We start from the raw sequence: 13,694 nt of genomic DNA on the forward strand, positions 1-13,694 counted from the left end.
GCTCCGCGGGGTGATGAGGACGGCCAGGCGGGCGAGCAACGTGGAGGTTCCCTCCTTCCTCCGCCAGCTGGTCAAAGAGACGGAGAAGATGGTTACCTTCTTCTTCAAAGGGGGGTCCAGGGAAGCGGGGCCTGGGGGGGAGGAGGACAGTCTGGATGAGGACGACTTGATGCCGAGCCCGTACCTGGAGCGCCCCATCTTGGAGAAGCACGTGTCTGAGGGGGGGTCTCAGCCGGGGGTGAACTACGCTGTGGCTAGCATGCAGGGCTGGAGGGCTCAGATGGAGGACGCCCACACCTGCATGCCCCAGCTGAGAGGAGAGCTGACAGAGTGGGGATACTTTGCTGTTTTTGATGGACATGCAGGCACCACAGTGGCACAGTACTGCTCCAGAAACCTGCTGGAACACATCCTGGCAACAGGTACAGAACAATTAGTGACTAATGAAATTAATCTAATTAGCACAGAATACACTTCTAGTTGTTTCTTTGGAGTGGATGGATCTAGCCAGAGTTTAAATGCAATGCTCAATGTAAAATCATTCATGAGTCAGTCAGTCATGTAATATCATGCAGAAACAGTCTGGCATGTCAAACTGAAAACATACAGCATTTTTGGATTTTTAATAAACGTCCTTTAATAGATGCCCTGCAAATAAGAGCTCTGCGTACTATATTCAAGTAGGCCTACTTCACGACATAGACTTAATTTACAAACACAGAGTACATGAAATCAGCTGAATGAGAGAAGATACATAAAAGCTAAAATGATACACATTCAGGGTATATAAAGTGATGAAAGTTGATTAAAAAAACATAAAATAATGTGTAGCACTTTTCAAAATAAGAGTTCTGGATACTGTGGTATTTTTGTGACACATGAGTGGGCAAAGTAATTTAGAGGCATCAGGGATTGAAAACAGCGGGAGCAAATTTTGAAGAACAAAACGCAGCTGCTGACATTTGTTCAGATGTTAAATTTTGTAGTTGACATTTAGAGCTGTGAACTGATTGGTTGGCTATCTGAGAGAAAAATGAGGAAGAAAATTAACCATAATTACATGAAAATCTTTAATAAACTCTTGTTACAGCTGTCAATCGTGACCTGGAGAACCCTGGCTCTGTGGCGGCCATGTTATTGCACTAAGCTACAGTGTTACTCTAACAACATGTTCTCTCTCTGCAGTGTTGGTTTTAGAACTCTGACCTTGCAGTATGCTACTAAATGTAGAAGGCAGGCATTAGACAAATCAATCAACACAATCCACCCCAGTTTATATGGTATCAAGGTTTATGTGTGTTGGCCTCTAAACAAACAACATAACTGCCAGAAACTATACAATCTGTGTTTGAATCAATATTAAAAACAAATGTTTCCCCCTCACAGGTGGGGTTAAAGCGAGCGAGGACCCCGAGCAGGTGAAGGAGGGGATCCGTGAGGGCTTCCTGGACATTGATCGTCACATGCACAAACTGGCTCGCCAGGACAACTGGGACCGAAGTGGCTCCACGGCAGCAGCTGTCCTGATTTCGCCAAGTTACATTTACTTTATCAACTGTGGGGACTCCCGCACTCTGCTCTGCCGTAACGGCCAGGTGGTCTTCTACACGGAGGACCACAAGCCATTCAATCCCAGGGAAAAGGAGCGTATCCAGAACGCCGGAGGCTCTGTGACCCTGCAGAGAGTCAATGGCTCGCTGGCTGTTTCCAGAGCGCTGGGGGACTTTGACTTCAAGGAGGTGGACTGGAGGCCACAGACCGAGCAGCTAGTGTCGCCGGAGCCAGAGGTGTATGAGCTGGAGAGGACGCCTGAAGACGAGTTCCTGATTCTGGCATGTGATGGCGTGTGGGACGCCATTGGTAACGAGGAACTGTGTGCCTTTGTGCGCAGCCGGCTGCAGGTTTGCGATGACCTTAGGGAGATTTGTACCCAAGTCATTGACCTCTGCCTCTATAAGGTGAGATGTCTTACAGTCTTAAAGCTTAAAGGCAATTCAGACAGTTTGATTATGACCATTCCTTGGTATGGGTATCATTTGTAATCTAGTGCCAATACAAGTTCCTGCTATCAAAACAAAACTTTTTCAATACTTGCCTACACAAATATAAACAGTTTTTTTAATAAAAGAAGCCAGAATGCTTAAATATTAACTGCTGTCTAGAAACAAGAGTTTTGCTTGAAACAAAACACAGTCTCAAGGTCAAATGTGAAGATTTGCAGCTTTTTTCTGCACTTGCAGCTTTTTTAAAATAATAAATTGCATATCTTTGGGATTTGAACTGTTGGTTTGAACTCCTGGAGTCTAAGGTCACCTTGGTCTCTAGGAGTTTTTGATGGGCGTTTGTCACTGTTTTCTGACATTTTAAAGCCCAAACAATCAATCAAGACAATAATAAGCAAATGAATCCATAAATAAAGTGAGCACTGATGAATGAGCCTCACCACTAATCAGAGAATGAATGGTGCTTTCCTTCCATTTACTGTGAATTATATACTTAATTGATTTTACATTAAGGAGCCTTAACACAGAAAAAAAAACGGACATCCCAAATAGTATGTATGGATAAAAAATGGCCCTGTGATTATTCTGATATACATTTTGATCATTTACAGGATGTGTCCAAAGTGCCCTATGCTCAGTGAAGCAGTTCCAGACTATTGATAAACTCTTATTCTTATCATTCACTACAAGAACAGATTAGAATCCAGTCAATTTTAATCGAGCCACTTAACTCCCTCTCACTTGTGTACATGCACTAGCATTATCCTGCAGTCCTAGCTCAGCAGAACTCCTGCTAATTTCTCCAAACTCAGCTCACTGGACTCTGCAGTAGGACACATAGTGTTACAGCTGGTGGATTTATGAATGGGAGGCTTTACTTTAAGAAGAGGCCATAGTGGTCAGGGTCTCTGTGAGGAGGAATTACACTGATAAGTAGATTTCTCCTGCAGGTCTGGTTAATGCTCGTTAGTAACTGACGCACTCTTCACCTGTCCTATAAATAGCTGTATTAAGGCATCCTGGGACATGGGATAGGAGGGAGGTAAAGCTACACATGGCGCAGATTAAGACTGAATGTGAGTGTGTTGACGGGAGCCCAACACACACCAGCTCAGAGGTTTTATTCTGGCCAGGATGGGCGGCTATTTATTTCAGCTAAAAAGGCTTAAAGTACTTGCTGAAAGACGGCATGTTCCAGTACATAATGAACCTTTCTGCTTGCATCCAACAGGCTGACGGATATAACACAACAGTGACATCAAAAAAATAGCCCAGGTCGATGCTGGATTTTTAAGGCTGATACTAATATTTGGAAGATTAAAAACATAGAAGAGCAGCGTTTCATCTGAGAGTAGTTTTGGTTTGTTACTACAATTTGTTGTTACTGTCACTGACATAGACACTGGTACCTATACATCTGCAATAAAATAATATTTATTTATCAGTGTAGCTCCATTTCATAGGTACTTTTTCAACAAAAAAAAAAGCCACAGACTGAAGTAATGTATTTGTAAATCAGGGCTATCATAAACTTCTAGAAATACTCAACTGTGACCTCATAGGAGATTAATATGTTGTCCAAACTCTGTCTCAGCACATGAACATCTCCATCCAAACCTGACACAGACCTCAGCCCCCTACTACATTCCCTATCAACAGATGTACTTCAAGTGATTTCAAACAGTGGAGGAAGTATTAAGATCTTTTAGTTTAGTAAAAGCACCAGTATCACAGTGTGAAAGTATCTAAGTAAAAGTAGTACTTAAGTACTGAAGTACTTGATGTAAAACATGGTTGAATGGAGCCAGTGTAAACTCTACATTCTCATTTAAGTTTTTTTATGTAATTTGCAAAGTAGCCAGTGATTATCAGTAACAATATCTATTTAATAACTGTAGTGAAGTGAAAACTACAATATTTTCCTCTGAGATGTTGTGGTGTAAAAGTATAAAGTAGCATAAAATGGACACACTCACCTGAAGTACCCAACCTTTCTGAAAATCCTGCACTCTGTCTCCCTCTTCAGGGCAGTTTGGACAACATCAGCATCATCATTGTCTGCTTCCCTGGTGCCCCCCAGGTGTCACAAGAGGCACTGCAGCGGGAGACAGAGATGGAGCAACAGATTGATATGAAAGTGGAAGGTAATTTGCTGCAGAAGAGTTACTTACAAGCCTCCACCACAAAACACACTAAACTTTAGGTTAATGACCACTCCCTAATTTATAAGCACATTTTTAAAATCCCCCTTCACAGAAATTATCCAGATGATGAGGTCCAGAGACGAGGACCCCGACCTTCTTTATGTGATAAAATTCTTGGCTGCAGAGGAGATGCCAGGACTTCCACCAGGAGGAGGCATCACCAGCAAGTGAGTCTGAATATTTAACCCCTAAAATTCACAGATATGTTCACAGTGGAATCAATTTTGGATAATCAGAGCAGAAATCTTTAATGTGCCACCACTGTGTCTCTCTTTGCAGGCGAGACTGTATCATCTCTGCATATCAGAAACATATTATGACTCATAGAAGTCAGGAGCCTATGGTAAGACACAAGACACATTTCATTCGATTACCATGTTGTTAGATGCTGGCAATGACAGCAGTAAAAATAAATTTTAAATAAATTAATTAATCCTTATTGGTGCTAAAACAATTCACTGGAGAAAATAAAATGGAAACAATTCTGGTCACTCATTAATTGCTTATTAATGCTCATTTCTCAAGCAAAACTGACAAATGTTTAGTGGTTTCTAGCTTCTAAGATATGCCGATTTGCAGCTTTTCTTTACTTTCTATGCTAGCAAATAGCTACTTTTATAGCCATAATCATCATTTTAAAAGATGTCAGAAATGTTTGAAAAATGTAAAGCAAGATGACATCCTAAAATTGCTTGGTTTGTTGAAAATCCAAAGATATTCTGTATATTCAAGACAAGACAAAGCAGCAAATCTGTACATCCGGGGATCTGGAACCAGAAATATTTGGCCAAATTTGCCAAATTTCTTAACTTCTTAAAGTACATACTATTTCCTGTAAGCGCTATCCACCTGTGAAATAAACTGCAGCAAAGCGTAACAATTTTTAATGATAGTAACATTGTATCTTATCTTGTGACATTTAGGACATCGAAGGATCGGAGGACTCCTCAAACTAAAGCCGTTACCACGGAAACAGACCCACCACCTGCTTCACTGTCTCCATGGGGACCAATTTAATTTAACATTTTAGATGAGCACTAAACTAATGATGATTCTTTATGTGATATATTCTCTTTCAGCATTTGCATTCTGGTCAATTAAAGTCAATTTTAAGTGATATACTTGCTGTGTTGTTGTTCTTTTTATCACACAGTGCCTGGAGAGATAATGATAGATATTAACTACATGCTTGAGGTTTCTGCATAAGGCGGCTCATTTACATTGCTGTGTGATACTGTACACAAACTGCACACGTGAAAAACAAATGAAGCTGACACCTAAGGTAATGCATCATGCAAAAACCAAAATAGCATTATATTCTTCAGAAAAAATAAAGACAACAACTTGAACTTAATTTATGTGCTCCACGCGTGGGCTGCAAGTGTATCAGTGTGCTGGAAGTCATGATGGCACGCAGCGTCTCTCAGTAAGTAATTAGTTAGCACAACGCTGTCAAGGAGCAAAGGTGACATGGATAACGACATGTTATAGCAAGAACATAAACATATGCTGTAGGAGAAGAAAGCCAGAGGGAGACACAAAAGGATAAAGAATGCAGGAGAGGGATGGTAAGGGTGAAGGGCCATACTATGGGGAAAGAATGTGATATTTCCAGGAATTAGCACAGATACCTCATTAAACGTGCATCCTTTGGCATTTTAGAGTGGATGTGTGATGTGCTACATCAGGGTGCGATGTAAAAGTTGTTCTGCTGCAGACAATTTTAGAGTAAACAAATCTGTAGAGCCTGATAAAACTCACAGACAGTTCGTCCCATTATTATTAATTTCAAAAACCAGTATATTCATTTTTGCTCTCACCATTTGCTCTCACCACTTCTCACCATCTTTCATTATACATCATTATGTTTGGGATATTTAGAGCCACTTATTTTATACTTAGAATATGAGTTGTTGAGATTCACAGTGGTTTAGAGCTTTAACTGTTCATTGACTCATCTGTTGACTCATTTCACAAGAAATAGTTATGTCTATACAATGTGATGTATTCAAATTACTTTACTGCATTTTTCACTTGAAAAATGATTCAATGATTTTCAAAATACTTAGATATTGATTTTCTGTCAATACTTTCAGCTCTTTCTTCATGCTGCTTTCTTGTTTTCCTACATTCACAGCGACACACAAACACACAAAGGTTAGGTTGCTGGGTTTTGCTTGAAATACAACAACAAATAAAAGTCTCAATGTGTCATTGGATGGCTTTAACATTTAGATGGATGGCTTTAATTCTAGTTGTCTACATTTAAATGTCCACATCTCATTCAGATCAGTGTTACAATATTCAGCACACAGACTGAAACCAAAAGAGGACATAAATGTAAATTGTCTAAAAACACATCACCATCCTCACTATTAATCCAAAAACAAAGTCAAGATGGTTCAAGTTAAAGTCAAAACTACTACATGAGGGGCTTAAGGGGGTTCTCATAGGCAGTCATGGGTTCTTCACAATGTGTTGCAAGGGTGTGGTGAGGCTCAGCACCTCTGTATTAACTGACAGAGCAGAGCTTTTATTGGACAGAGTGTCTTTCTCACCTCCTCACTCCTGATTGCTCAAATATTCTACAGACAGCAAGGCTCTGTGGGAAGACTTGTGGTCAAAGTTAAAGAGGAAGTATAGGTGGACAAGAACAAACAGGACCAGACAGGAAGGCAAGAAACCTCAGACAGAAAATGTGAGTAATGACTGTGACTGTGACTGTGTTTGGGCGGTATTTAGATCAGCAACATGGGGGCATGTGTTGCCTCATAGCAGGCTGGTGCTGTGTTGAATTTGCCTGTGTTTCCTCGGGGCGGGGCTGCGGTTTCTTAGACAGAGCTTGGACAGAGCTAAGCCAGGACATGAGCAACCTATCAGCTGTTAACAGTTCAGTGGCTGCCAGAGGGTACCTACACCAACAACTGCTGTCAGGTGAAAACCTTGTAAAACCCTTGTAAACACTTTGTAGGACCTGCAGTAATACATAAATCTTTGTTTTGATTGGAGGAATAGTGCCAGAGAGTCTAATGTACTGACAATTATTTAATCCAGACTTTGACTTAAAGCAGAGAAGTGCTTCACTGACATTATCTGTTTTACAGGAGCGTTCTGACCAAGATGGCAGCCGCACAGAGAGCATATAGACTTTAAAAAAATCATCAAGGCAGATATGATAATGAGGACAATGTACAATTGACAAAATAAAAGTAATTATTATGCAAGAAATATGAAAACACACACAAAATAATCATATTAGCATCAAGACTATAACACATGGAATCCTTCCACTTATTCAAAAGCAAGAGACCTTGAAAACTACTAAAGCCTGATGCATCCATCTCCATATTTGAAAATATTAAAGCCCCTTGTGTTTTTTGCACAGTGCCATAACAGTATCTCTGTCTGACAGAAAATCAATCCACAGGCCTACATGAAACGGGCCTGCAGAGGACTGGCCAATCATAAACACCTGAGTACAACAGGTAGCCGCAGGGGAATGAAGGGTGCTGGGTCACTCTTCTCCAGAGACGCTGACTCTTGAAGCACATGTGTCATCATCTGTAGTCCTCTTGCGGCTTTTTTAAATGGAACAATCTGATAAGGAGGCCGCGGAGGAGACAGACCGCACGGTACGGAAACAGACCAAACAAACAAGTCCAAACAAAACCTCAGCCCAGCCAACCTCAACAACTGGCCAACTCCTGCTAGCTACAACTCGAGTGTCAGCATGCTTATCCAAACTGAGATTAAACCGCTTAATCTAATTGTGTCACTTACCTGCAGACGGACAGGATGCCCCTGAACGCGGGAGACGCCGGGTACGGCAGCGTGCCAGGCCCCGGGCTGTCGGGCGGCGTGGGCGGCTCAGAGACGGCCCCGCTGCTCATTCCAGAACCTGAACCGGAACCGGCTCAGAGTTGGCGGCCTCTGAGCAAGGAGGAGCTGGAAGTCGCCGCAGGGGGTCCGGGGTGGAGGAAGGTGCGGTGTTACCTAGTGGTGCTGTTCTGGCTGACTTGGGTGGCCTTACTCGCCACCTCCATCGCCATCATAGCGATCAGCCCCCGGCCGGTTGCAACACCGCTCGAGTGGTGGCAGAAGTCGCTATTTTACCAGCTGCGACCCGACCTGTACATGGAGGCACAGGCGGAGGGGTCAGAGGGAATAAATGGTGAGGATAGAAACGATGTCAATTAAAAATAGCTACAAAGTTACACATTATTTTTACGTTAGCCCTAAAACGACTAGCGCGGTACCAACGTGCAGCTAGTTTCTTTTTGAAGCGCACGTTCGGACCACATTTAATCAGTGTGACTGTCCCCTGGTGGTCAATTAGAGGCATGACAGCGTCTCTAGACTGAATCATTCATTCATACAGACTTTGCAAAGTCTTCATAGGCTGTGACACATGTTGGCTGAGTCTTCCTTCTTTTGCATATCGACGCCTTCTTAAAATAATCGCCTAAGTCATTTTTTCAGATTTTTCAGGAAACGCAAACCATTTGTTGAATATATGATATTTACTAACAATTTTAATCAAAACAGTTATAACAACAGATGCCTATTGACATACAAACAACAAGGTCAGTCAAACATGGAACATGAGAGAATTAAATGACTTAGGCAAATTAAAACTAAAAAAAGTCACACTCTTGACGTAGGCAATTATACTAAAGGGGTAGAATGGCATGATTTGTTTAACTGAGGATGTAGGCAATTTTACCAGAGGTGGCCAGCATCATGAGGAGATGATTTAGGCAAAAAAAATATTTTAAGAGGGTGACGATATTAGAAGAAAGCGCTGCTAACTAACACATACTATGTTGCTATGTAGCCCTTTGGGGGGAAAAATACGAGCTACTGGGCCCGTGAATAACCCCTGTTCTTTCCACTCACTTTGCAATATGTACTAGTTTTTCTAGAATAATACCTGGTCTCCAATTTTCTGTGTGATAATTTGGTCCAACACATAAGTTTAGGAGAAAGCAAAATATGGGTACAAAACTGAAATATTTAAAGTTTTAAAAGTAGATTTTGACACAGGCCTCTCTGAAAGACCGGGTGTCAAGATAATGTAATAAAGCAGAACCCAGTTTAAGGCCGGTATCATGTCATAGTAAACCTTGGCTTTAGTAGTAGATGTTCCCAAACAAAATGTCTGTCAACACAATGCAAACCAGCTGACGCACAGAGAACATAGAGCTGCTCAATTTTAACCTTTGTCAAAACCAGATGTAAATACTTATCTGACACCAAAGTTTGTCATGCTTCGCATGAAATGGTCTTTTTCCACAGGGAAGAAAAATACACCACACAGACTGTGTGCTGACAACACAGGCATAAAGCTGTGGGTTTCTGCGTGATTGCAACAAATTCTGAAAATAGATTAGGACAGCGTGGGTATCAATGAGACACCTCTTTGGTCCCACACAGAGAAAATGGGTAACTAAAAAGTAAAAGAACAGTTGTCTACTTCAGAATAAGTAACCTTAAAAAACAAGAATACTACATATATTATGACCATCTGCTACATACACAATGAAAATAAAACTAAATACTAAACAAAGTAACACCATTTACACCTCACATAAATGGCAACTACAAAATGTGTTTAGACCAAAACAGATAGTGAGGAGATTGGGAAATTGAACTTACTGACAGATGAAATATCACTAAATCTAATGTCTAAATCTCTCTGAAGTGCTGTGTGAGCAGCTTCCCTACCTCAGGTCCCTGGGTATAGGGGCTCTAATCCTGGAGGGCCTGTTTGATAAAGAGGTGTCTCCTTTAAACCTCACTTCGGTTGGTGAAAGCTTGGGGACGTTGCCTCAGATCCAACATCTGCTCACAGAGAGCAACAAAGCAGGTGAGTAAAGGGCAGCTTGCTTAGAGAGACTAAGACTTTTTCCCACATGTTGTGATGATTAATACACTTTTTTACCGTTCCTGCAGGTCTCAAAGTGGTGCTAAACTTCTGTGAACTGGATCTAGATGTGGCAGGAAACAGGCCTTCAGACCTTTCAGCAATGGTACAGTTGAAACCTGTTCTCTCTCATCATGCCACTAAACATGTTAAGTTCTCAGTGTTACTGGATTTCTTAAAACATGACTGTTTTTTTTTCCACAGCACGCACTGCGGTTCTGGTTGGAGCAGGGTGTTGCAGGTTTTGCAATCTGTGATACAGATGCAGCATATTCAGAAAAGGTACAACAATGCTCATGAATGTTCTGAATTTTCAGTGTTTCAGCAGTTTCAATAAAATATTTACATTTCAGACATTGCTGGAGTGGAGAGGTGTCTTCAAAGAATTCAGCGGTCAGGAAGAGGAAAGGTATTACATGTGCAGTTGTGGATAGATGTGTTTTTTTTTTTTTCTCTCTAATAATGAAATGAAGCTACGGGGTAATTGGAAACTGTGCATACCTGTGTGTCTCTTCAGGATTGTGGTGGTAAAACAAACACAAGACATCCTGCCTCCTCTGAGCAACTCCAACCAAAACAACACGACACTGGTTGATGTGGTCATGAAGTCAATTCTGCCATCTTCACATCACCTCCTCTCTGCCCAGGAAGTGGCCAGTGCCATAGAGACACACCTGCAAACGAGAGACAATCTTATATGGCCCAGCTGGACAGTAAGACATATGTACATATACAGTCAGTTGGCAGTTTATTAGAAACATCAAGCTGAAACTAATGCAACATTAGAGGTTTCTCAGACACACCTCTTTGTATAACACAGTGCAGTTCAGCAGCACACAATAGCTTAATCAAATGATCATACACTGAATCAACACTCTTAAACACAGAAAATCTCACCATTATAACCTTATTGGTAGAGAAGTAGTGAACACGATCTAAAGTACAAAAGCTGTCAAAAGCTTTACATTGACTACAACTGTGCAATAGGCATTTTCCCAATTATATATTTTATTTAACAAAAGCACTTCATTTTAAAACCATAAAGGATACTGTCTTTTTCCCCAGTATATTTACCTGATGTAAAACGGGCTTAAGTTGAATGGACTGAATGTAGAACTGCAACTGAGTTACTCTCATTATCAGTTAATCTGGTGATTATCTTCTTGATTAAACTTCAGACCTCTTGTTTTGTCCCATCAACAGTCTCAAGTCCAAAGAAGAGTAACAGTTTACTGTGACATAACCTCATCATATCAGCTTTAACCGAATGACATAAGTAATCCAGTGTATAATTTCATCGCCCTTTAGTTTAGGCAGGGTGTTATTATGCAACTGCACTATGTTTCTGCAGGTTGGAGGTAAAGCATCTCACGACTTGAAGAAATTACTCCTGGTGTTGATGATGACTCTGCCAGGATCACCTGCAGTCCAGTATGATGAGGAGATAAACCAAATGCAGGTAAACTACTCCTGCATGAGACTTTGAGCCCATTAATGACCATTTTAAAAGGTGATGTTACCAAATAAAAGCTTTCTGCCACTCAGAATTTGTCTCTGAATGCTGGCTCATCACATGGAGAGAAGAATGAACCATCAGATGCCCCTATAGTGAGTAATAAAGCCAGGTGCCCTCCTAGAAATTCCTAGAGAAGTCCAATCTGCTCTGACTTTTTTAACAGATGAGTCATATAAAGCTGTATTAGTTGAGTAGGTAATACTAAACTTTCTGACACTTACCATCTCTCTCTCAGGACAAGAAGGCGAAGCAGTTAGCTGTAGCTCTCTTTACCTCCCTCAGTCACTCCAGAGCCAGAGAAGAAGCTCTTCTGTTTGGCAACTTCACCTTCCTCCCCTTCAACGCCTCCACCAACTCCTCCTCCTCTTCCTCCTTCAACTCCACTCTTACCTCTCCTCCATCTCCCACCCTCTTGGCCTTCCTACGCTCCTGGGGTTGCGTCCACTTCCTCGTTCTGCTCAATGTAGGGCCCGAGCGTCACGCTCTGGATCCTGCCTGGGCACCGAGTCTGCCTGAGGCCGGAGTGTTTGTGGCCAGCACAGGAATGGACCGCCTGGGGTCGACGTCTCTGTACACGCTGGAACTGCAGCCCCATGAAGCAATCATCATCAAACTGTTTGAGGCAGGAAGCTACTCGTAGAACATCTCTGCTGTCAGCTGTGTGGAGATTTCAGTGTTGGGTTGAGTTTCTTTCACAGAACAACAAATATCTAACACAGATGTTTTTTAAGTTCTTATTGGTATGAACTCAGAGGTCACTGAAAATAAAATGATGAATTTGTCTTGTGTGTGGCATCATTTATTGTCAGGATATAACCTGGGTGCCTACACTGACTTTTATTCATGGTAACTTAATATCAAGTAGAGGTGAGATGAGGCAACCAACTGAAAGTGCTACAGGGCACAGTATCTCATCATGACTGTAGACCATGGATTTGTTTTTGAAACATTTTTAAAGTTTGATATTTACAGACATTAATTGACTTTCAATGAAAAAGGTACAAAAATGACTTGGTGTAAAATTGTCTCTTGTAAATAAATTACAGTAACTTATAGCATATACTATTTGTGTGCAAAAAAAGTGAAAATACAGCAGAACTATTTCAAGTGATTATAACTAAAGATTTATACATATGGGGCATATGTCCCTTTTCTTGTACTTGGTGTTCCTGGCAGCTATTCTTCTCCATGATGTAAAGGTAGAAACTTGTTTTTGTAATCAAGGAACATTTCATGATTACTTTCCAAGTAATTCTTATTAACATGTGGCCCGTGTTATGAACAAAGCAAAACCCCACTGCAGTGATGTTGCAATTACACTCACTTGTCTGAGCAGCTGATAAAAACCACATTGTGAACCACATACTAATTACTTTTGTGTGTGAATTCTTTATTATTTTTAAACCCCTTGAGTGATCTTTTGTTGACATAAATCTGGGATGCAAACAAAGCTCTGCTGTGATTTCCAGCATGTTAATTTGATCTTTTCACTACTACTCTTACTGAATGGCCTGAGGGCTAACTATGACTTAAAATGGAAGTTTACTTTTGGAAGTGTACACTGTTTAACCACACAGTGGTGCTGTAGTACCAGTCACACTGTACTTTTGTGCTGCTCTGACTGACTCTAATTTTATATGTGATGTTAATATTCAACAAAATCATGAGTTTCTAAAGATGGCAAACCAATAATAACATACAAAAATGAGACTGTTTACTTAATAAACTCTCATCATTCAGCTCTTAAATTCAGCATTGTTAATATTGGATGTCATTTTTATTTGAATAAACCCCCCTTATTTCCCACACAAACCAGCAATATCAAATGTAAATATTTATCAGTCAGTATTAACACTTTAGCTTTTTATTACTCTGAATCACAGGTCTGTCACTATTCGAAACATGTCACATTTTAAAATTGAACAATCTCTCACTTCTAAAAAATTTTGCTGACATCATTTTACAGTTTTGTACTGTCTGATACCCTCTGGCTGCATCATGACTTCTGATTACCAGATGGGGGTTCCAAAAATATTTTGTCCACAAAA

The 13,694-nt window shown here is 40.9% G+C and overlaps 2 protein-coding genes and 1 long non-coding RNA gene across 3 annotated transcripts; 2 read left to right on the forward strand and 1 right to left on the reverse strand.

Moving 5' to 3' along the window:
• The first annotated feature begins 13 nt into the window (after positions 1-13).
• ppm1na (protein phosphatase, Mg2+/Mn2+ dependent, 1Na (putative)) lies at positions 14-5,490 on the forward strand. Its single transcript, XM_018702074.2, has 6 exons — positions 14-422; positions 1,387-1,958; positions 4,030-4,147; positions 4,260-4,374; positions 4,487-4,550; positions 5,131-5,490. Exons 1-6 carry the CDS (start codon positions 14-16, stop codon positions 5,161-5,163), a joined length of 1,311 nt encoding a protein of 436 aa, XP_018557590.1. The 3' UTR covers positions 5,164-5,490.
• LOC108900830 (uncharacterized) lies at positions 293-8,064 on the reverse strand. The gene is made up of 3 exons (XR_001963801.2): positions 7,988-8,064; positions 3,980-4,098; positions 293-412 (listed from the first exon to the last, which is right to left on the reverse strand). It is a non-coding gene; the product is annotated as an uncharacterized LOC108900830 (long non-coding RNA).
• Positions 7,642-12,473, forward strand: si:dkey-202g17.3 (4F2 cell-surface antigen heavy chain). The gene is made up of 10 exons (XM_018702068.2): positions 7,642-7,839; positions 7,994-8,378; positions 9,909-10,073; positions 10,160-10,236; positions 10,335-10,412; positions 10,484-10,539; positions 10,648-10,843; positions 11,482-11,589; positions 11,676-11,738; positions 11,882-12,473. The coding sequence occupies exons 1-10, from the start codon at positions 7,795-7,797 to the stop codon at positions 12,284-12,286; spliced, it is 1,578 nt and encodes a 525-aa protein (XP_018557584.1). The 5' UTR covers positions 7,642-7,794; the 3' UTR covers positions 12,287-12,473.
• Positions 12,474-13,694: the final 1,221 nt, after the last annotated feature.

The sequence above is a fragment of the Lates calcarifer genome, linkage group LG21 (genome assembly GCF_001640805.2).
Source record: "Lates calcarifer isolate ASB-BC8 linkage group LG21, TLL_Latcal_v3, whole genome shotgun sequence".
Taxonomy (NCBI): domain Eukaryota; kingdom Metazoa; phylum Chordata; class Actinopteri; family Centropomidae; genus Lates; species Lates calcarifer.

Coding starts and splice junctions, on each gene's coding strand:
- si:dkey-202g17.3 (XM_018702068.2), top strand. CDS start 7,795: ATGGAACAATCTGATAAGGAGGCCGCGGAGGAGACAGACCGCACG. Junction 10,844..11,481: donor TTATATGGCCCAGCTGGACA/GTAAGACATATG, acceptor ATGTTTCTGCAG/GTTGGAGGTAAAGCATCTCA. Junction 11,590..11,675: donor AGGAGATAAACCAAATGCAG/GTAAACTACTCC, acceptor TCTGCCACTCAG/AATTTGTCTCTGAATGCTGG.
- ppm1na (XM_018702074.2), top strand. CDS start 14: ATGAGGACGGCCAGGCGGGCGAGCAACGTGGAGGTTCCCTCCTTCCTC. Junction 423..1,386: donor GGAACACATCCTGGCAACAG/GTACAGAACAAT, acceptor TCCCCCTCACAG/GTGGGGTTAAAGCGAGCGAG. Junction 4,148..4,259: donor GATTGATATGAAAGTGGAAG/GTAATTTGCTGC, acceptor CCCCCTTCACAG/AAATTATCCAGATGATGAGG.